Here is a 22,588-nt window from a genome sequence, read left to right as displayed (position 1 = left end):
AGCAGCAGTGTGCAGCACACGCTTCTTGATTAGACCGGGGTTCGAGCCCGTCACCACCAAATACGGAGGATGCGGAAAGGTCAAGGAATGACCACAGCATATCCCAGAGCAATATGGCCTTAGCTGCTAATGCTCCTAAAAACCAAATAACAAACAAACAACAACTTTATATTTCACAATTTTTTTCTCCATTTTTCCACCTCCAACATCTTAGAGCTGCCAGGATGGTTGCCTTTGCAGTTGGGACAGATCACTTCTTTTGCCGAACGATCACTTTGAATCGGAGGATCCATAGTTGGGACAAATTGGGTTCCCTCTGATTGTTATTTGAAAGTGGCCATACTTTTGGCATTTATAATATCTCAACAGATTAGGAATGAAAGGACAAATGTGGCAAAGTAGATAACCTGCTTTTACTGATGAAGGTAGGGTTGGACTGTTAAAGGCGAGAATAATATTTCTGGTAGGTGTGACTAAATTGTCTCTTTTGATCATAATTCTTTTTACAGTAATTAGATTTTGTTCCTGAAGCTCTTGTTTAATTTCTTCCAACATTCCGGCATATTCAATAGGTCCCAACTAGATATAACAACACCCTTGGATGTATTTAGGATTGAATGGGGAGTTACTTTCACTGGACTTCCAGTAAAATATGTCATTTGTAGGAGTTTTTCAGAATGTCGGCGGTTTACAGTTTCAACAAGTTAATCTCTTGATTGCAGTTTCTTATCTGTCTTGCGAGACCCTGCAATACTTTCCAGGTATTTTTGGATAAGGAAGGGAGATAGCTTACCAAGAGGCTGCTTTGATAGTGAGTGCAATATTAAAAATGCAGGAAAGTATGTTGCCAAGGAATTGGTTTTAAACCTCTTTGGTTGCGATGTGTCATGGGCATTTTCTGTCTCTGGCCGAAAGCTTGTCAGCTCTAAAGAGGGAAACATATTGTGTTCCTTATTCGCTCCTTTTAGCCCTTGACAGGTGAACTTTTCTGCCAAGGTTACTGGCTCCACCGCGGGGATGCAGGAGCAGTGCCTGGTGAACGAAGCGAAGATTAGTAAGAGTTAGTATAAAACTATGAAAAGTAAAGAAAGGTCACTTTCTTTTCTTGCTCTCTAACAGTGCTTCTCATACAAGAGCTGCTACTAAATAAAAGGATTTCTTAAACATAGGAACATAAAAGAACTATAAATTGTTTGTAGAAAATCGCAGTGAAACACAGCACAACTGCTTGGCACCCAGGGCCTCTGCTTCCACTTTTCTTGTCTATATTTATATCTGCATTCATGATAATTGCCTGATATCTTGGCCCATTTGTCTAAAAAAGTTAGGCAGATGGGCCAAGAAATGGCAGTTGAAGTTTAAAATTAATTAAAATAAATTTCTGAAATAGTTTCAATTTAAATTTTTGAGTGGCTTGGTTCTCAGACTATAATAAGGTTTCTTATCATTCAATTAATCCATACTCTCACAACCCAAAACTGAAATTAGTATAATTTCTTAACGCAACAGAGACAATGGAACAAAGGGCTCAACCAAGTTCACTAAATAATAAAAGCAGATAGCAATTACTTGGGTGTATTAAAATTTTGCTATATAAAAATACAGGTTAATACTCACACGATAAGAATGACAGTAACTAGATACACTACGGAGAATAGGTGTTTCAATACGTGTTGTCAGGATATTTGATGGGGCGTGGAGCGCCACATAGCCATAACTTAGAATTATAGTTGCCTTGAGCTTTTCATGATCTGTGTCTCCTTTGAATTCCTTCATTAAAATCAATAAACACTTAGAAAACAGATAATTACAATTCTCAAGAACAATACATATTTATTATTCTGATAAATAAATGATTTTATATATATTTATTTTATTTTTTTTTAAATTCTAGTACATACCTTACTCAATTATTCAAGGGCAATTATCAGGAATGCAGATAAAAATGACAGCTATAATAGAACCCCTAAAGTGAATGGAAAAGAATGGGTAAAATGCATGATTGCGACTAAAAGATACCTTTTCAATGCTTCTCAGCCCTGTGCACCCTTTGAGAACAGTGCTTGATTCATTTCCTTTAATATTTCATTGATATATCTGTGTATAAATTAGATTTGTGTTTCTGTGATTTTATTATGTGCTTTCATCATTGTATGTAACTCATAATTATTCACTTTTCCATTTCTGCCAACTTGTAGAAATCAAAAAATGTGAAATTTTCAATAGAGATCTATATTTATCTAAAATGCACTTAAATTGCATTCCAACACTGAATCGAGTTCCCAGACCTTTCTTTCAAATTAATGGTAACTAATTATTATGTCATTCATTAATCAGTTGCCATATGCTTCAGCATTTCATACACATTTCATGATGAAATGCAGTTAAATGTATTTTTAAGTTCTCTGCTGCTTTGTTCATTTATTATTATTATTATTATTTTTTTTTTTTTTTCATTCCTTTCAATGATATAATATTTGCTATTCCTGACCTAGATGAAGTTGGCTAAAGCATACCATGCAAACTTCCACAAACTGACAACCTCGGTACAGTAACACTGCTCACCAAATTCAAAATTACCTAATCTTCTGTCATAGTTAAACTACTCTAACATTCTTTTAAGTTAATAAAAGTAAACAACTATGATACAACAAAGACAAACTGCAGCAATGCTTAAAAACAATGGAGTACTAAACTCTACCACACTCATTAGTGGTACAAAACAAGTAATGAAATCATGATATTAAAAGTTAAATTATTATTATAAAAGTTAAATCTGTAGACACAATGAAGAATATTTTTTCATCCAATGCTCTAAAGACACATTAGACATAGGCTGTCACTACATACATGTAGTGACAACCTATGTCTAATTGGTTGTTTAACATTATGTTTAACATTATACATGTTTAACATTACATACATGTTTAACATTAGCAGAGCAGCCCAATGATGAGTTTTTAAGTATTTTCCAAATCAGTTTTATATTGGTATCTTTATTAATGGTGAATGCAAAATTAACCGAAGCAACATTTCTTGCTCATTTTTTTGATGTGACTTGCTTAGACTCCAAAGTCTCTTGTAGTTGATAAGGTTGTTGGATATTTATGGAACAAGTTCCATTTTTTTTTTTTTTTTTTTTTTTCCATTTTTGGTACTAGATATAATAACACCCTTAACAACATTCTGTGGTATATGTTCTGTTGCATCATCAATGTGCTGAGATTCTATGACTGATATCAAATACAACACGAATGGCATATTTATTTCAGTCTACTTTCAGTCTAAATTTCCATGTTGTTCGACTTTTGGTTTCTGAAATGGTCATTGTTGTTATTATTTTGATTTCACAGACTATTGGTTAGTGGTCACTGCTGTAGAGGTCATCAATCACCGACCAATCAATGGTTGGAAATAATACAGGAAATAATACAGACAGAAATATGAAAGGCAGATGTTGACCCTGCAATAAAGTGAATGTATGTATGGAAACTAGTATTGGATACACTAAGGCTGTGCTTATCAATTACTTCTTTGAGTAGTTTTCCTCATTTTTCCATTTAATGAAATCTCCAAAGTGGGGTGGTGTGCATTGACATCAACTAGTAAAGAAAGTACATTTAGTATATGCATAATGAAGTTATCCAAGTCTGTTTCACTTTATGTATGATTTGGTGAGAGGTATAAAGAGACAAGAGTGAATGAGATAATGTGAACAATATGGACTGCAACAGCCTCTAAATGAGTATGTAGTGGTATGTGTTTGGATGGAATTCCGCGTTCCACTAAAATGGCAACACCTCTGTGAGCCATAACTTTAATCTCTTTTGTAGATTATGATTTTTAATAGAGGGAGACACTTCTGAAGTCAAGTAAGTTTCCTACAAAAATGTGCTAACTGGGTTATAATGATTGATAAATTCATATATGTGATGAGTATTGCTATGTAGTCCTCCACAATTCCATTTAGGATATTATTTAATTAAATACATTGTAGGATGTATTTAATTAAATAATATCCATTATTTAATTTTGGAGGTGGAACATTGATCTGCTTGTTTATTGTTGGCTGTTTGCTTATATCCATCACTTTTGCAACTATCTTTTTAGAAAAGAAGGGACATCCTGTATCGGTGTCATCTTCAGCATAGGTATCTAGCAATTCCTCTTCATTGGCTATATTATCATAGTCCATCTGCACTGGGGACAAGTTATTTACTTTTACAGAATTCAGTTTTTTTCTGGTTTTGTTTCTGTGCATCTTGAGTTACCGATGGATTTGGGATATCAATAGCCTGATCTGACATCCTCTTTTGAAAATATTGCTGACAATCAGCCAATACAGATCTTGCCCATTCAACAACTGGTATATTAGAAGGAATAGTTATGTCTATCTGTACCACTATTGCTGCATGTTTTTGGATTGCTGCTGCATAAGTTCATTTTGGAATATCAAGAAGCAGTTGTTTTCTTGCTTCCTAGTACATAACTTTATGTTCTATCTTGTACTTTTGGATTTTCCCCCCCTAATTTCCACATCTCACAGGCTTTCAATTACACTGAATGGCAGAATGTAAAGCAGAATTGCTTTGCACAGCAAGGGGATTCTGCATTACAGTTCATTTCTGTAGGGTCCTTGGACCCAAAGTTGCAGCAAATTGCATCTCCCAATATGCTATTTGTGAATGGCCATATTTTGGCACTTAGCACCTTAAAGGGTTTGGTATATATGGATGAATAAAGCTAAATAGGTAATCTGCTTTTACTGCTGTTGGTAAGATCGAGGTATTGAATATAATTAAATGTTGCATGTAGGTACAAGTTTTTCTCATTCTTTTTTAGTCATCATTCTTTTTGCATGTATGCTTTTTGTTCTTGCAGTTCCTATACAATTATTTCTTCCATTACATTTAGTATATCCGAGTCTGCTATGACTCCCTTTGAAGTGTTTAGAGTTGTATGTGAAGTTACCAGAATAGGAACTCCACTAAAAGATTAAAGTTTAAACAGGACTTCCATAAGCTTTTGTGTTACTGCATCTACAAGGTCTCCTGATCTTAGTCTTTTAACTGCTTTAAGTGGACCAGCAGCATTTTCTAACATTTTTTATGAATAAGAAATGGAGAAAGTTTACTCATAGCTTGATTTCATAAGGAGTGTCACGATATGTTGAGCCCATGGGCTCCATTGGGGGAAACGATGAGGCATCCACTTAGCTCCTTTTAACCCTGGTGGCGGGCTCTTCCGCTGCCACCGCCATGGGGAGGCAGAAGCAATGTCTTGCGTGATCAAGCGAAGGTTAGTAATTAAGCTAGCAATTAAGGTAGAAAATATAAAGAAAGGTAGCTGTCTTTTCAAGAACTTCTTGAAAGAGGGGCTTTTCCAGATATGATTTATCAAACTCTGGAAATTAAAGATAATACTATAATCACTTTGAAGAATCACAGGAAATTTCAGGAAATATTGCTCCAATTTAGCCTTTCACTCTATACATCATCTAATGTTAACCTTCAGATATATGGCACCAAGAATAATCTCTCAAGGGGAATAAAAAGTTTATATTAAAACTGGCAAATCTGCAGTGAGCAATGAAGAAAGCAATGGAAAATGGTTAAAAATTAGTCACTTGGAATGAGGTAGGGCTGCACATTATTGTAACTCTATTTTAGTAAAATAATAAGAGGAGTTTACCTCAGTATAGTGCGTAGAACACTTAAAATCTCGATATTCGAATAAACAAAAATACCTTTCTCAGGTTAGGAAGCTTCGCGATAAATTAAAAAATTATCTACATCTGAACGATTGTATGTATTGAAGACCTCCATAGATTTGCGACGGGAAGCACAGGCCTCAGAAATAAAACAGACACGCTAATAAGTTGCAAACATTATCGGATAGGTCAAGACACGTTCATGCGAATTCTAACACATTGTCGCGGGCTTGCGACCAAGTTCATACGAGTTGGGTGACATCCCCCCCCCCACAGACACACAATGTGATACCACAGAATATGTCAGCTAGTTCACGAACACCCCTTCACCCAGTATCCAACGAACCGACATATCAACAGGTTACAAATCTTTACTCGTGTACACAATCGCAGGACCAGATTTCGCTTTTATCCAAAGGACTAAATTATAATTTACTACCTCGAAAACTGCCTAAAAAACAATGCGTAATTGATATTGAATTTGGACTTCGTAATGTTCCACAAAAAGATGTATTTATTCAACAAGTTAACCAAGTAGTGAATAACATAAAAGAAACGCGACTTCCTAAATTGAATACACATGACAGTTCAGCTTTATGAGAATTTCGGGGAAATAAGGACATTATTATACAGAGGGCAGATAAAGGAGATACGGTGGTAATACTAGATAAACATGATTATATTAATAAGTTAGATTCAGTTGTGTCAGATACCTCCACTTATCGTGAAATAGACCCGGCACTGTTTACCAATTTGGTCAAACAATACGATAAAACGTTAACCACGTATCGAAAAAACGACTACATTACTATGGTTCAGTTAAAGGAATTGAAGTCCAGAACATACAATATTCCTGCACTTTTCGGTCAGGTAAAATTACACAAGACTGGGTTTCCTATTCGACCTATTGTTTCCTACAGGAAGTCGGCATTTTCATCCTTAGACACACATGTATATAACATTATACAACCCTTTAGACAGGTAATACAATTTGGGATTAAGAACTACGATACATTATTTAATAAGCTTAAAGACTGTAGACTCGGCGACAATGATAATTTATTCTCACTAGATGTTACCTCATTATATAATGTAAGCGTTGAATACACATTAGATATTATTTGGGATATGTTAAATAAAAACTCGACACCGATTAATTATACGAAGCTACCTATTAAGGAAATTTTTCACTTAATTAAACTGTTAGTTGAGGCTAATTACATGACCTTTCGAGACAAGGTGTACAAACAAATTTTTGGATTACCAATGGGTTTGAGCCTGAGTGGCTTAATGTCAGAGATCTATCTCTCAACGATTGAGCAGGTACATTTGACACCTTTTCGAACCCGTATCACATACTATGGGAGGTATTTAGACGATGTTCTAGTTATTACCGATAGTAATACTATCCAAGACATTTTACATTCGTTTAATAATATTCAATCTAGACTCAAATTTACATTGGAAAGGGAGGATACGGATACTAAGTCATTAAACTTTCTAAATTTCACGCTTACCCGGGACTCGAATAAAATACAATTTAGCATCTATCGAAAACCTACAAACACCGGTATGCTTCTATATTATAATAGCCATCACCCGTTCACCTACAAAAGATCGATTATCTTTAATTAATTTCTTAATGCCTATAAATATTCAACGACGGAATCTGCTTTGGACTCAGAAATACAAGTATTAACTAGCAGATTCTTAAACAGGGGTTATTCCATTACCACAAAAAACCGAATTAGGGTACAAGCTAAGGATAGGATACAAAATACTACACCAATCAACAATAGTAATATCAAAACATACTTTATTTCTGTCCCATATGTTGAACAGTGGCACAAACAGCTTAACAGATTCTTTAAAGATACCGAATTTAAAATTGTAGCTAGGCCAATACGGAAGTTACACACTATACTGAACAATCGGGCGGTTCTTTCAGCGTTCGCAACACAAATTAATGATCTGATATACAACATTTCTTGCGGTGGTTGTGACTCGTCTTATCAAGGTTCGACCCGATTTTCTCTTAATATTCGTGTAAATCAACATGAAGCCTCAGTTCGTGCTTCTCGTTCAGCAGCGTCAGAATTGGCCTTTCATGCCATTAACGAAAAACATACTTTTTTATTTAACGAGGCCAAAATACTTAACGTTCAACGTAATTATACGCGACTATTAATTGCAGGAACCGTTGAAATTAAATTACACGAGAATTCTGTTAATGTTCGGCGGCCATATTTGATCTCCAACGCGTGGACCTTTATGCGCATGCGTGAAGACAAATAATCTCTATTTAAGTATCAGGTTTAACCCGATTCGGTAATTTTCATTCCTGTGATCACGACATACGGTCGAAAAGCGTTGTCAGCTTCAGGAAGGAAAATCGTTTTGAATATTTTCGTTAGATTCTTTTAATTGCATTAATTTGATTTTTAATTGTTTTAAATTGATTTGTATTGTGTTAAATTGATTATTTAATTATTTATATTTTACTCTAATGTACCGGTAAGTTGTCGATTTTTTCGTTTTTTCCGTTTTAATTTCTGGAGGGTATCATACGGTAGTGTTCTACGCACTATATTGAGGTAAACTCCTCTTATTATTTTACTAATATTATTATCAACGTAGAACATATTGAGTAGTACAGCTCTGATTCATACTATGTAACTCTATTTTATATATTTCATGGACAAGTTAATAAAAGAATGTAAATTACTGACAAAATTTAGGGTAGAGATGTAAAAATTGGATCTTTATTATAAGCTTAAATAATGAATCATCAAGAATCTTCAAGAACCTTCAGCTAATTTATTTAGAGATTCTTAAAGATCTTAAAAGACCTTCAAGAATCTCTAAATAAATCATATGAAAGTTGTAGAAAATTTGGTATGAAATTAGTTAAATAAAAACAAAATTTATTAAAGTCAAAATAGACAAAGAAAATTTAGAGTGTAGAATAAATAACCAAAATTTGGAACAAGTTAGCAATTTTTTGTATCTAAGATTAGTCTTTAATAAAGATAGCATGTTACAGATGGTAATTAACAATAAAACAAGAAAGTATTGAATGCCAATTAAGAAAATTTATTTCAAGAAAAAAATGAATTAACCAAATGACAAAATGAGCTGTTTATAATAATAGTATAATACTTAATTATAGTATTATAACATTTTAATAACATATAATACTTTTTAAGTCTATTTTAACCAATAAGGTTGAGAGCTAGATTAAAAAAAAAAAACAGGGATTGATCAAAAATTAGAATCTTCATAAATGAAAACTAAAAAAAAAATAAAACAGAACTATCAGAAAAAAAACTAATACAAGGGCCATATTAGAAATGAAGAAATAAGAAAAAATCTTGGAATAACAAGCATCCAATCAAAGGCAAATGTAGCAAACTTCAGAGGGTATAGACATGTAGAAAGGTTGAGTGAAGTGGAAATTAGGCTACCAGTTTCATCACATCAAGAAAAATTTAAGGTCTGATTTTGTCCATGTATTTAATAAATCTCATCCTCACAAAAATCTGACAAATTTTCATCAGTAGCAAAATAAAAAGAATTACTTCTTTTTAATTTTGTGTGACATAACTGTTCTACTGTTTCAAATACAAATTCTATATACCCAAAGCCAGTTTAGCATGTTTTGCACACAAAATAATGCTGAATATGCATTCTTTTATGTATCAAATCTCAAGAAAACTTTGATATCTTCAAAAAAAATTAACTGCTATACAAATAGGCCCTCTCAAAAAAAAAAAAAGTTCTCAAATAGGTACACCACAACTTCTTTCCACTTCCAATATCGAACCTTTAGCTAAATATACCAATCAGATTAACTATTAATTAGTGTAATCGATATTTTTAAAATTTTTTTGTATTTTCTTTGATCACAAACTCTGCAGCTTCACGGTTGCAAATGCTGTACTGCTAAAATCAATCAATTAAAATGATTGGTTTTAGCAACTGAAATGTACTTGAAGTTTGTTACTAATTGCTCCATTATTGAAATAAATGAAAATTATGTACAATATCCAATCCATTTGAGACAGATGCGGATAATTCTGAGTAAAATGATTCAATCTGTGGACGGGGACCTCAATAAGCTTGAGGATGCGAAGCCTGTTATATTGTCTGGAAATCACTGTAGCTGCTTAAAAATGTTAGAATAATTCTACAAAATTTTCTAAATAAATAACATCAACTTTTAACCTTTAAAAGTTATAAGCTTAAAAAGTTCTTTACCTTAAAAAATTGTAATATACTTGAATTTTTACGATCTCCAGCAGCTACTTTTTCTAGTTTCACCAATACAACATCCAAATGGGCAGCAGCACAGTAACCAACAGCAATTGCACATCCCTAAACATGAATAGAAAAAATGACATAACTATATTTTATACACATATACAAAGTGATTCATAACTATATTACCACTGTATTATGATGTAAAATATAAATACAAAACATGACAAACTATAATTCTTTTTTTTTAATCTATACTTATTTATACACAATTATGCAGAAAAAAATAAAATAAATAAAATAAGAAAATCAAGTGAGAACCATACATCATTCAACATGTGAACCATCAGCACCAATGTATCTTTCAAATTGCTGGAATATGGCATTTAATACAGTTACACATGTTTCTTTGAGAATTCTGTAGATAACAGTGGACATTCCTCCTCTTTCAATCACTGATATCATGAGGTTTTCCTGAATATACCCTATCCTTGATATATAGGGAATTCAAAGTTTTTGTAGGGAATTCAAATTTTTTAATTGAGGTAGCTCTAACGCATAATTATATAGTAATACGCTTCACTGTTTCTATTTCATAGTTTCTATTCAAATACTACTGACATTTAATTTATTGATTTTATTAATTTAAACTACCATGCCCCGAACTAGAGCAGCAAAGCAACGGGCACAAAGTGGCAGGAGTGTTGTGACTCGGGGGAGAACTGAGGGGGGCGATTCTCCAACGCGTCACAGCCTAAAAAAATGTGCAACTTGTGAAATGTTTGCCGAACTCTCTGGAACGGAACATGATATTGCCATGGGGGATGTCTTTGTGTGTGCGCGTTGTTAAGGAGTGTAAGGAAATCAGGCGACAACTCAGCGTTGTTATGGGCCTATATGAGAGTTTGAAGGACAGGGTGGATGCCCTCGAAGGAAATAAATTGAGGGGCCCATCAAGCTCTCAGCTGCCCACATCAACGCCAGAGCTTGCACTTGGTCATCACGCAACACAGCGGCAACCCCCAAGGCAGAATGTGCTGGTCCCACAGGAACTATTAGTTGTTGGTGACTCTATTCTCAGGGAAACGGGGAACATGCTATGTAAAAAGGATGGGTGGAACAGGACCAGGGTATGTCTGCCAGGGGCAAAGGTTGATGACGTTGTAGAGCGGATATCATCTTTCAAGGGCACAAAAGGTGATATAGTTGTACACGTTGGCACTAATGATATTAAGAGTAGGAGACCGGCAGAATTACTCAACAAGTACAGGTCACTGTTGAAAAAAAGCCGAGAATTAGGGTTGAATTTGAAAGTGTCTGCAATTCTGCCCAGACACGATAGGAGGGAGTATATGATGAGAGCCTTGTCGATCAATTCGGCCCTGGAAAGATTGTGCAAGGCTCAAGGGGTAGAATTTTTTTCAGCCTGGACTGTACTTGTTAACAGGAGAGATTGCTTCTACAGGGATGGGATACACTTAAATAGAAAGGGTGCAAGAATATTTGCTGATGCTATCGAGGCAGTGTTAGGTGGGTCGGAAAACTGCTAGCTTGGGGGGATACAAAGACTAATAGTTTAACAGTAACCGCAGGCAGAGGTGAAGGTGATTCTTGCACAACTTCTATTAGAATAAGAAGCGACCTGGAGCAAGGGGTGTTGGGGGTTTCAGGGACGGATGGCAGTCATCCTGGAATAGTTGGGTATATGGGATGTGTTAGGGTAACAAGGAATAGGCATAGGAGCATGTATGCTTGCATGTATACCAATGCTAGAAGTATAGTAAATAAATTTGATGAATTTGAAGTGTTGGTCAAGACATCAAAGGCGGATATTGTTGGGATAGCAGAGACGTGGTGTCACAAAGATATAAGGAATGCAGAACTGGAATTTGGGGAGTACAATGTGTACAGAAAGGATAGACAGGACAGAAAGGGAGGAGGTGTTATGCTGTTAATTAAGAAAAACATAAAATCAAAAGAAGTGCATCCAGTTGATATAGATGGACAGTGCACTGTTGAGTCAGTTTGGTGTGACATAAGCACTGCAAAAGCAAAAATAAGAGTAGGAGTGTGTTATAGACCTAATGACTCGAATGAGTACAATGAACAATTCTACAGAGAAATAGAGTGGGCCAGTAAATCAGAATGTCTTATAATGGGGGATTTTAACTTCCCAGATATTGACTGGAACTTGTGGATTGGTCACTCACACACTAGTCAGACTTTTGTGGATTTATTGGATGATTGTTTTCTGCAGCAGCATGTTCGAGAGGCAACCAGAGAAAGTAATACTCTTGATCTGGTTATCAGCAGTGATCATTCGTGTATTACGAATTTGCAGATAAAGGAACCACTAGGTGGCAGTGATCACAGTGTGCTGAAGTGGGATTTACTCAAAGAGGTAACTACCGTCAGGGGTAAAGGAAAGGGTTTTTGCTTCCGTAAAGGGGAGTACAATGGTCTCAGACAGTTTTTAAATTCTGTACAGTGGGATCGACTGACGATGTTACAAACAGTAAATTCTAAGTGGGAAGCATTCAAGGAATTAATCGTGGAAGCTACTAGACTTTTCATACCGATGAAGAAATATTGTTCAAGGTTTAGGCCTAAATGGTTATCAAATGAACTAATGAGACTCGTGACAGAGAAGAAAAATGCATGGGATGCATATAAATTATCAGGCGACGCAGAAGCCTGTAGCAGATATAAGCTAGTTTGTAATCAGGTCACAAAGGAGGTTCGGCAGGCAAAGGCGGAATACGAGAAATCTTTGGCAAAAGATGCTATGAAAAACAGCAAGGATTTCTTTACTTATATAAACTCTAAAAGGAAGGGGCTGAATATGATTGGTCCACTTGACATCGATGGTTCGACTGTTGATGATCCTGCTCAGATAGCAAACAAACTGAATGAGTATTTTGCATCTACATTCACACGTGAGGAATCATTACAGTTTGAAAATGGAAGAAGGTTATCAAATTGTAGCAGTGTGCTTAATGATTTTGTAATAACTGAGAGCAAAGTGGAGGAGAAATTGTTGAAGTTAAACATAAGAAAGGCACCTGGGGCGGATGGGATCTATCCAGTTATATTAAAGGAGGCGGCAAAGCAACTAAGCAAACCCTTAGCCATAATTATGAGAGCATCCTTGGATTCAGGGGAGGTTCCCACGGACTGGAGATGTGCAAATGTATCCCCAATTCACAAAGGAGGTTCGAAGGGTGACACGAATAATTACAGACCGGTTAGTTTAACTTCTGTTCCGGATAAAATAATGGAGTCACTGGTTAAAGATGCATTGCAGGATCATCTAGACAAGACTGCAGCAATAATTCAGACACAGCATGGGTTTGTTAAGGGAAAGTCTTGTCTGACAAATTTGATTGGTTATTATGATGTGGTCACAAAGGAACTGGATGCAAAAAATAATTTTGATATCATATACTTGGATTTCAGGAAAGCTTTTGACACTGTTGCGCATGGAAGACTACTGTACAAATTGGAGCAGAATGGTATTAAGGGTAAGTTGCAACAATGGATAAAAGGATGGTTAAGTGGGAGAAGACAGAGGGTGGTAATCAATGGGTGCTGCTCTTCGTGGACTAATGTTATTAGTGGAGTCCCACAGGGTTCGGTGTTGGGTCCACTGTTGTTTTGTATATTTATCAATGATATTGATGAAGGTATATCAGGCTTAATGTCGAAGTTTGCAGATGACACGAAGGTTGGCAGGGTTGTTAATGACAGTAATGGCAGTGTGCTACTGCAACAGGATCTAGATAATTTGGGCAGATGGGCTAAGAAGTGGCAACTGAAGTTTAACCTTGACAAATGCAAAGTACTGCATATGGGTAGAAGTAACCCCAGAGAAACGTACCAACTGTGTGGTACTACACTTAAGGTGGTAGAAAATGAAAAAGACCTGGGAGTAATTGTGCAGTCAGATACGAAGTTTTCTGAGCAATGTAGACAGGCTGCTAGGGCAGGTCATGGGGTTTTGTCAATGATATATAGGAATTTTGCTAGCAGGGAAAAGGAGGTGATTGTCCCTCTGTATAAGGCAATGGTCAGGCCACGCCTTGAGTACTGCGTACAGGTCTGGAGGCCTCATTTTAGGAAGGATGTAGATTTGCTTGAGCATGTACAGAGAAGAGCAACACGATTGGTGAGGGGAATGAAGGGATCCTCTTACCAAGAGAGGCTTAAGTTCTGCAAATTGCAGTGGCTGGAGACTAGGCACCTGCGCGGTGATCTGATTGAGGTCTATAAGGCCTTGAATGGGTTGAGCACGCTGAATTCTGATGGGATCCTCCCACTTGTTCAGAATACGAACCTACGGGGACATAAGTTCAAATTAAGAAAGGATAGATGTAGAATAGATGTGCGGAAATTTGCCTTTAGCCAGCGGGTGGTTAATTGCTGGAACAAACTTCCATCTGTCGTTGTGGAAGTTGATAGGTTAAATAAATTTAAGGAGGAACTGGACAGGCAATTGGAGGGTATGGTGTGATTTTTTTTTTTTTTTTGGCTGATGCTGCATAAGCTCCTACACTTGCTTTCTTGCATCAAGTGCCGCCACTACTACTACTACTACTACTACTAGATAAAAATCACAGGGAGCAAGGTCAGGTGACCTGGGATCAATTCAGAAATGAAGCATGGAAAATCTGGCAATCCCCAAAAGTGGTGTTCAGGTAGGCACACACAATATGGCCAAATATGGGAAGCACAGTCCTGTTGAAAGCAACCATGAGGTGAGATAACAAGAGGTAGTTCATTGAAGGCATATTTGGTGCACTGTTTCTGGCAAGTATTGGTATACCAAAAGTTCACCTTTTGGTACACCATTATATGTGTGAATATGAGAGAGCACTTGGACAAAGCTCTCTCATATTCACACATATAATGGAATTTTTCTGACCTTCAAATGACAATCATGTTTCAAATAACTTTCCTGCAGATGTCGAATGTTGCCGTCAGAGAAGGCAATGTTACAAACAATGTTAGTACAGATGCTCTGCATTTAAAAAAAAATTGAACAGCACCTTATATGATTCACTTTATTGCTTTCTGATGGTGCAAGGAGAATATGTACATATTATGGCTGCAAGTGTGAATTACAATTCTCCATGCTGTCACATAAGACAAACCTGTTTCCAAACAAGGTTTGTCTTTGTTTCACAATTATTTAGAAGGTGATGTTAACATTGTTTCTTGGACTTCATATGTGACAGCAGTCTTCAGGCAACCACTTTGTGCAGCAGCAACAACAGCACCAATAGACATACATTTTTCGCTGATTTTCTAAATGGTAAAGTGACTTGGGGGTGGCTTTTCAAAGTAAGCTGCAAAAATCATCTGCAATTATTTGGGGAATAAGCACATTCCCATTCATGAGGACACTTTCTGACATTTCTTTAATAAGTCTGCCAGCCTATTTTTAAACTCAAAGCAGCAATCTGAAATAAACTCCCATTAGACCAGTAACATACTTATGAATCATGATTCATACTTATGAATCATGTGTGTGTGTGTGTGTGGATATGCAGCGATATGTACTTGAAGTTATAAGCTTAAAAAGTTCTTTACCTTAAAAAATTGTAATATACTTGAATTTTTACGCACAAGCATATGTACAAATAACCTTTATTTATACTAAAATTAATAATGTGTGCTGAAACCTTTAGCCTTTATGGCAGTCTCTAGTCTCTGTGGAATACTCTCCCTGAGTTTTTGAAAACGTTCTCTGACATTTTCTGCCAATAAGCTTTCAAAGCAGTGACCGGTTCAGCTTTTTTTTTTTTTTTTTTTTTTTTGGGAAGTTTTTCCTCACATGCACCCAATGATCCAATTAAACCCAGAGTTTCTCTATAGGATTGAGATGGGCTCTGGACTAGACATTTCACTTTTCATTGTGCATGTCCTCAAACCGGCCTATTATAATGCAAGCAATATGACATGGAGCACCTACTGATATGCACATAGGCCTTCTCCAAGATGCTGCCATAACGTAGGTAATGCACTATTGTCCAGGACATTTTAGACAGACTTCAGCATTCATGGTTTTGTCCAAAATAATGACTCCAGGCCAAACCACGCAAAAACAGACCCAAACCAACATGCTACCTCGGCCAAATTTCAACACTGGGACGATACAGTCCAATAGACTATTTTCTCTGGGCATCCACCACATCCAAGCATGAGTGGTAGACCATGTACCATAACTCATCACTCCAAAGCACAGCATTCAATTGATCTAAAACAGTGAGCTTTACACAAGCTAGCAGATACCTGGCATTAGCGGCTTATAGATGACAGCATAACCACAGTAAACCTACATCATGCAGCATTCTGCTGACATTGTCCCATTTGTCTCACCGAGAGCCTCTGTGTGCTGCGACAATGTGTTCTGAGTGGACAATTATTTGAAGGGCTCTCCTGTTACATTCCTCCAGCTCTGCAGACATTTCCCAGGTCATTTCATGACAGCTTCAGCACCAACCTGCTTTCATGTGAGGATCATATCACCAATCATCAACCTAGGGATCTTCATTGCTATTGAAGACTGACTGCTGACGTGGCACCCTATTATCATTCCACATTAGATGGCTGTTAACTATGTGAATGTGAGCATCTAACATTCACACTAGTATTACTGTCTCTTCAAAGGCCTACATGCATCTTTATATTTGGGTCTGGCACATGGTGCTTTGGTGCCCAACTATCAATGGAGAGGTGTCTGTTGTTTTTTAGCAGCCGAGAAACAGTTAAAGTTGTCAGCAACAACAACAACAGCAAAAAAAAAAAAAAAAAAAAATTAGTCGGCTTAACATTAGCATATGATGCAAAAAACCAAGCTTTATTATTATTATTATTAGCCTTATGGTGCAAGGAAGACTGAAGCTTATGCTGCACCAGTCAAAAAAAAAAAATTCTGAACTAGCCTGAGAGAGAGACATAGAAGGGAATAACCAAGAAAGAGAAAAATGATGATATCCAGCTCAGGACCCTGGGTATGCTAAGAACATACTCACTAGATGTGAGCCCCTGGTACAGCATCAGCCAAAAGAAAAAAAAAAAAAATTTCCCATTTCACACACCGATTCACTCCAAAAGTTTTAGTCTGCCCTGAATCTATTTAGGCTGTCAAATCTGAGCAAGAGGAAGAATCCCCAACAGCACTGAGCTTGTTCAAACCATTCAGGGCCTCATACACCTAATCAGATCACCTTGCAGGTAGTCTCCAGACACTGCAATTTGTAGAACTTAAGCTTTGGTAAGAGAGACCCTCTGTTCCACTCACCAATCTCTTTGCCCTCCTTGGTACTCATTCCAGCGGCTCCACATCCTTTCAAAAATGAGGCTTCCAGACCTGTATGCAGAACTCAACATCTGGCCCGACCATTGCCTCATACAAAGGGACAATCATCTTCTTATACCTGCTAGCCAAATTCCTGTATATCATTAACAAGACTACATGAGCTACTCTTGCAGCCTATCTGCACTGCTCAGAAAACTTCATATATGATTACACAATTACCCTGTGGTCTTTTTCATTCTATACCCCACTGAGTGTACCACCACAGAGTTGGAACGTTACATTGGGGTAACTGCTACCCATATGCAGTTTTTGAATTGTCAATGTTGCCACATCTCAGTCCATCTCCTCAACTTTTCTAAATCCTGTTATAGAACCATACTGTCATTTAAAAACCTGCCAAACTTTGTATCATCTGCTAACTTGGACATTAAGCCTGATAGACCTACATCAATATCATTGATAAATACAGAAAACAACGATGAGCCCAACACCGAACCCTGGGGGACTCCAATATTAACATTAGCCCATGAAGAGCAGTGTCCATTGATTATATCTCTCTCTCTCTCTCTCTCTCTCTCTCTCTCTCTCTCTCTCTCTCTCTCTCTCTCTCTCTCTCTCTCTCTCTCTTTCCCTTTATCCATAGCAGCAACTTGACCTTAATGACATACTCCACCAATTTGTACAGTAGTTTTTGATGTGCAACAGTAGAGTAAGCTTTCTAAAATCCAAGTAAAATCCATCAGCCAAAAAACAAAAAAAATCACACCATTCCCTCCAAATGCCTGTCCAGTTCCTCCTTAAATTTATTCAACCTATCAACTTCCACGACAGATGGAAGTTTGTTCCAGCAATTAACCACCCGCTGGCTGAAGGCAAATTTCTGCACGTCTATTCTACATCTGTCTTTTCTTAATTTGAATTTATGCCCCCTTAGGTTCATAATCTGAACAAGTGGAAGGATCCCATCAGAATTCAGGGTGCTCAACCCATTCAAGGCCTTATACACCTCAATCAGATCACCGCGCATGTGCCTAGTCTCCAGCCACTGCAATTTGCAGAACTTAAGCCTCTCTCTTGGTAAGAGGATCCCTTCATTCCCCTCACCAATCTTGTTGCCCTTCCTGTACACGCTCAAGTAAATCTACATCATTCCTAAAATGAGGCCTCCAGACCTGTACGCAGTACTCAAGGCATGGCTTGACCATTGCCTTATACAGAGGGATAATCACCTCCTTTTCCCTGCTAGCAAAATTCCTATATATCATTGACAAAACCCCATGACCCGCCCTGGCAGCCTGTCTGCATTGCTCAGAAAACTTCATATCTGCCTGCACAATTACTCCCAGGTCTTTTTCATTTTCTACCACCTTAAGTGTAGTACCACACAATTGGTACGTTTCTCTAGGGTTACTTGTACCCATATGCAGTACTTTGCATTTGTCAAGGTCAAACTTCATTATATGATATATCAACATTAGTTCAGTTCTTTTACATTCAGTTCTTTTGTGACCACATCAAATTGGTCAGACAAGACTTCCCCTTAACAATCCATTGCCTGAATTATAACTGCAGTATTATCCAGATGATCCTGAATTGCGTCCTTAACCAGTGCCTCCATTATTTTGCCTGGAACAAAAGTTAAATGAGGTTTGTAATTACTTGTGTCACCCCTTGTGAATTGGGGATAGATTAGCACATCTCCAGCCTGTGGGGACTTCCACTGTGTCCAAGAATGCCCTCATAATGATGGATAAGGGTTTTCTTACTTCCTTTGCTGCCTTCTTTAATATAACTAAATAGATCCCACTCACCAAAGGTGTCTTTCTTAGGTTTAACTTCAACAATTTGTCCTCCACTTTTCACTAAGTTATTACAAAATTCTTTAGCTCCCTATACAGTTTAACAAACTTGTGGCATTCTTCACACTTAATAACTCCTCATGTGTGAATGTAGATGCAAAATACGTATTCAGTTTCTCGAGCTCCTGAGCAGATTTATCAACAGTCGAACCATCGATATCAAGTGGATAAAACTTATTCATTCCCTTCCTTCTAGAGTTTATATAACTATAGAAGTCTTTGCTGTTGCTGTTTGCATACTTTGACAAAGATTTCTCATAATCTGCCGTCGCTTGGCTGATCACCTTTGTCACTTGACTACAGACTAGCTTATATCTACAATAGGCTTCTGGGTGATAATTTATATGCATCCCATTCCTGATATTCCATGCATCCCATTCACTTTTCTTTTCTATGACGATTCTCATTAATTCATCTAACATTCATTTAGCCCAAAACCTTGAAGAGTATTTCTTAGTTAGTATGAAAAGCCAAAATTCCAAGATAAATTCCTTGAATGCTTCTCATTTAGAATTTCCTGTTGGTAACATCATCATTTGGTCCCACTGTATAGAATTTAAAACCTGTCTGAGACCAATGTGGTCACCTTTAAAAAAAAAAAAAAAAAAAAAAAACCCTTTCTGTATGATTACTTATTCTTTGAGGAAATCCCACATCAGTACACAGTGATTACTGCCACCTAGTGATTTCTTTAACTCAAGAATCTTAATGAATGAATAATAACTGCTGATTAACATTTCCAGAGGGATATGATACAAAAAAGCAGGCTTATGCAGCATCAGCCAAAAAAAAAAAAAAAAAAAACCCTGCCATTTCACTCATCTATTCACTTCAATTGCTTGTCCAGCTCAGCCTTAAATTTATTTAAGCTATCAACTTCCAAAATAAGAGAAGTCAGTACCAGCAATCAACTACCCACTGGCTAAAGGCAAATTTTCACATATCTATTCTACAACTGTCCTCAGTTTGAATCTATATCTCCTTGGGTTCTTAATTTGAGAAGAGGAAGAATCCCATGAGCATTGAGCTTGCTCAACCCCAAGGCCTTATACACCTCAACCAGATCACCCAGCATGTGCTTAGTTCCAGGCGCTGCAATTGCACAATTTAAGCCTATCTTGGTAAGAGCACCGCTTTGTCCTTTCACCAATCTTGTTGCCATTCTTTGTTCACATTCTAACAACTCTACATTCTTCCTAAAATGAGGCCTCCAGATCGGTACACAGTACTCAAGCTGTGGACTGATCACTGCTTGTGGAATGCAATAATCACCTCCTTGTCCCTGCTGGAAAAATTCCTGTATATCATTGACAAGACTCCATGAGCTGCTCTTGCAGGTCATGGATTCTTGTCAATGATATCTGTCTGCACTGCTCAGCGAACTTCAAATCAGACTGCACAATTACCCCCAGGTCATTTTCACTCTCCACTTGTACATTTCTTTTGGGTTACTGCTACCCATATGCAGTACTTTGTATTTGTCAATGTCAAACTTCAGTTGCCACTTCTCAGCACATATGCCCAACTTATCTAGATCCGGTTGCAGTAGCATACTGTCTTTGTTGTCATTAACAACCCTGCCAATCTTTGTATTACCTGCAAACTTGGACCTTAAATCTGATATACCCTCATTAATATCATTGATGAATACACAAAACAACAAAGGGCCAGCACCGAACCCTGGGGAACTCCACTAGTAACATTAATCCACAAAGAGCAGTGTCCATTGATTACCACTCGCTGTCGGATCCCACTCAAACATCCCTTTCAAATTGTAGCAACTTGCCCTTAATGCCAGACCTCTTTAATTTTTACAGCAATCTTGCATGTGCAACAGTATCAAATGTATAACAGTTTCAAATCTAATACTCTTCATTTGATAATTATATCAAGAGTATTAGCCCCTCTGGCTGACTCTTGAACATGCTGCTGTAGAAAACAGCAGCATTAACATATTTGACTGATTAAAAAGTTAAACACTGAATCCAATCATCCAATAAATCTAAAAAAGCTTTGCTAGTGTGCGAGTGACCAATCCATAAGTTCCAGTCAATATCTAGGAAGTTGAAATCTCCCATTATAAGACAATTTTATTTACTGGCCCCTTGTATTTCCCTGTACAGTTGTTTATTTTACTCATCAGTCATTAGGCCAAAAACACATACCTACTCTCAATTTTGATTTCCCAGTGCTTATGCCACACAGAACTGACACAACATTGCACTGTCCACCCACATCAACTGGATCAACTTCTTTAGATTTTGTGTGTTTCTTAATTAACAGCATAACCCTCCTCCATTTCTATACTTTCTGTACACATTGTACTCTCCAAATTCCAATCCTGCATTCCTTATATCTGTGTGACACGATGCCTGTGATATCCCAACAATATCCACTTTGACATTTTGACCAGCGCTTAACATTCATCAAATCTATTTACTGTACTCCTAGCATTGGTGTACATGCAAATATACAGGCCCATGGTCTTACTCTTAGTTACCCTAACACAGCCCATGTATTTACTTGTTCAACTATCAATTTGTTGAAGTTAAACATAAGAAAGGGACCTGGGGTGGATGAGATCTATCCAGTTATATTAAATGGGGCATAATTATAATTATAAGATAATAATAAGAGCACCCTTAGCCATAATTATAAGAGCATCCTTGGACTCGGGGGAAGTCCCTAGAGACTGGAGATGTGCAAATGTATCTCCAATTCACAAAAGGTGACAAAAGTAATGACAGCCCAGTTAGTTTGACTTCTGTTCCAGGGAAAATAATGGAGTCAGTGATGAAGAAGCATTGCAGGATCATTAAGACAACACTACAGCAATAATTCAGACACAGCATGGGTTTTTGACAAGGGGAAGTCTTGTCTGACAAATTTGAATGTATACCATGATGTGGTCACAAAGGAACTGGATGCAAAAATAATCTTGATATCATATACTTGGATTTCAGGAAAGCTTTTGATACTGTTGCACATGGAGAACTACTATACAAATTGGAGCAGTATGGCATTAATTGCTATAATGGATAAAAGTATAGTTGAGTGGGAGAAGACAAAGTGGTGGTCAATAGCTACTGCTCTATATAGACTAATGTTATTAGTGGTGTCCGTCAGGGTTCGGTGTTGGAACCATTGTTGTTTTGTATATTTATCAATGACAAATACACAAACTGATGAAGGTATATCAAGCTTAATGTCAAAGTTTTCAGATGATACAAAGGTTGGCATAGGTGTTAATTACAGTAATGACAGTATGCTGCAGCAACAGGATCTGGAAAAGTTGGATAGATGGGCCACGAAGGGGAAACTGAAGTTTAACATTGACAAATGCTAAGTACTGCATATGGGTAGCAGTAACTCCAGAGAAATGTAACAGCTATGTGGTGTTACACTCAGGGTAGTGGAGAATGAAAGAGACCTTGGGGTAAT

The 22,588-nt window shown here is 37.0% G+C and overlaps 1 protein-coding gene across 4 annotated transcripts in view; it reads right to left on the bottom strand.

Moving 5' to 3' along the window:
• Window positions 1–22,588, bottom strand: part of c11.1 (maestro heat like repeat family protein c11.1) — a 1,259,325-nt gene that overhangs the window by 725,008 nt on the left and 511,729 nt on the right. For all 4 annotated transcript variants that reach the window (XM_090383553.1, XM_090383554.1, XM_090383556.1 and 1 more), the window contains exons 19-20: window positions 9,968–10,084; window positions 1,618–1,770 (exon numbers count right to left, since the gene is read on the bottom strand). In XM_090383553.1, the coding sequence (XP_090239679.1) occupies window positions 1,618–1,770; window positions 9,968–10,084 (270 nt within the window). The remainder of the gene's footprint in view (window positions 1–1,617; window positions 1,771–9,967; window positions 10,085–22,588) is intronic.

This window comes from Mastigoproctus giganteus, chromosome 10 (assembly GCF_048544385.1).
Source record: "Mastigoproctus giganteus isolate SK-2022 chromosome 10, ASM4854438v1, whole genome shotgun sequence".
Taxonomy (NCBI): domain Eukaryota; kingdom Metazoa; phylum Arthropoda; class Arachnida; order Uropygi; family Thelyphonidae; genus Mastigoproctus; species Mastigoproctus giganteus.
This window is presented reverse-complemented; position numbering and strand designations above follow the sequence as displayed.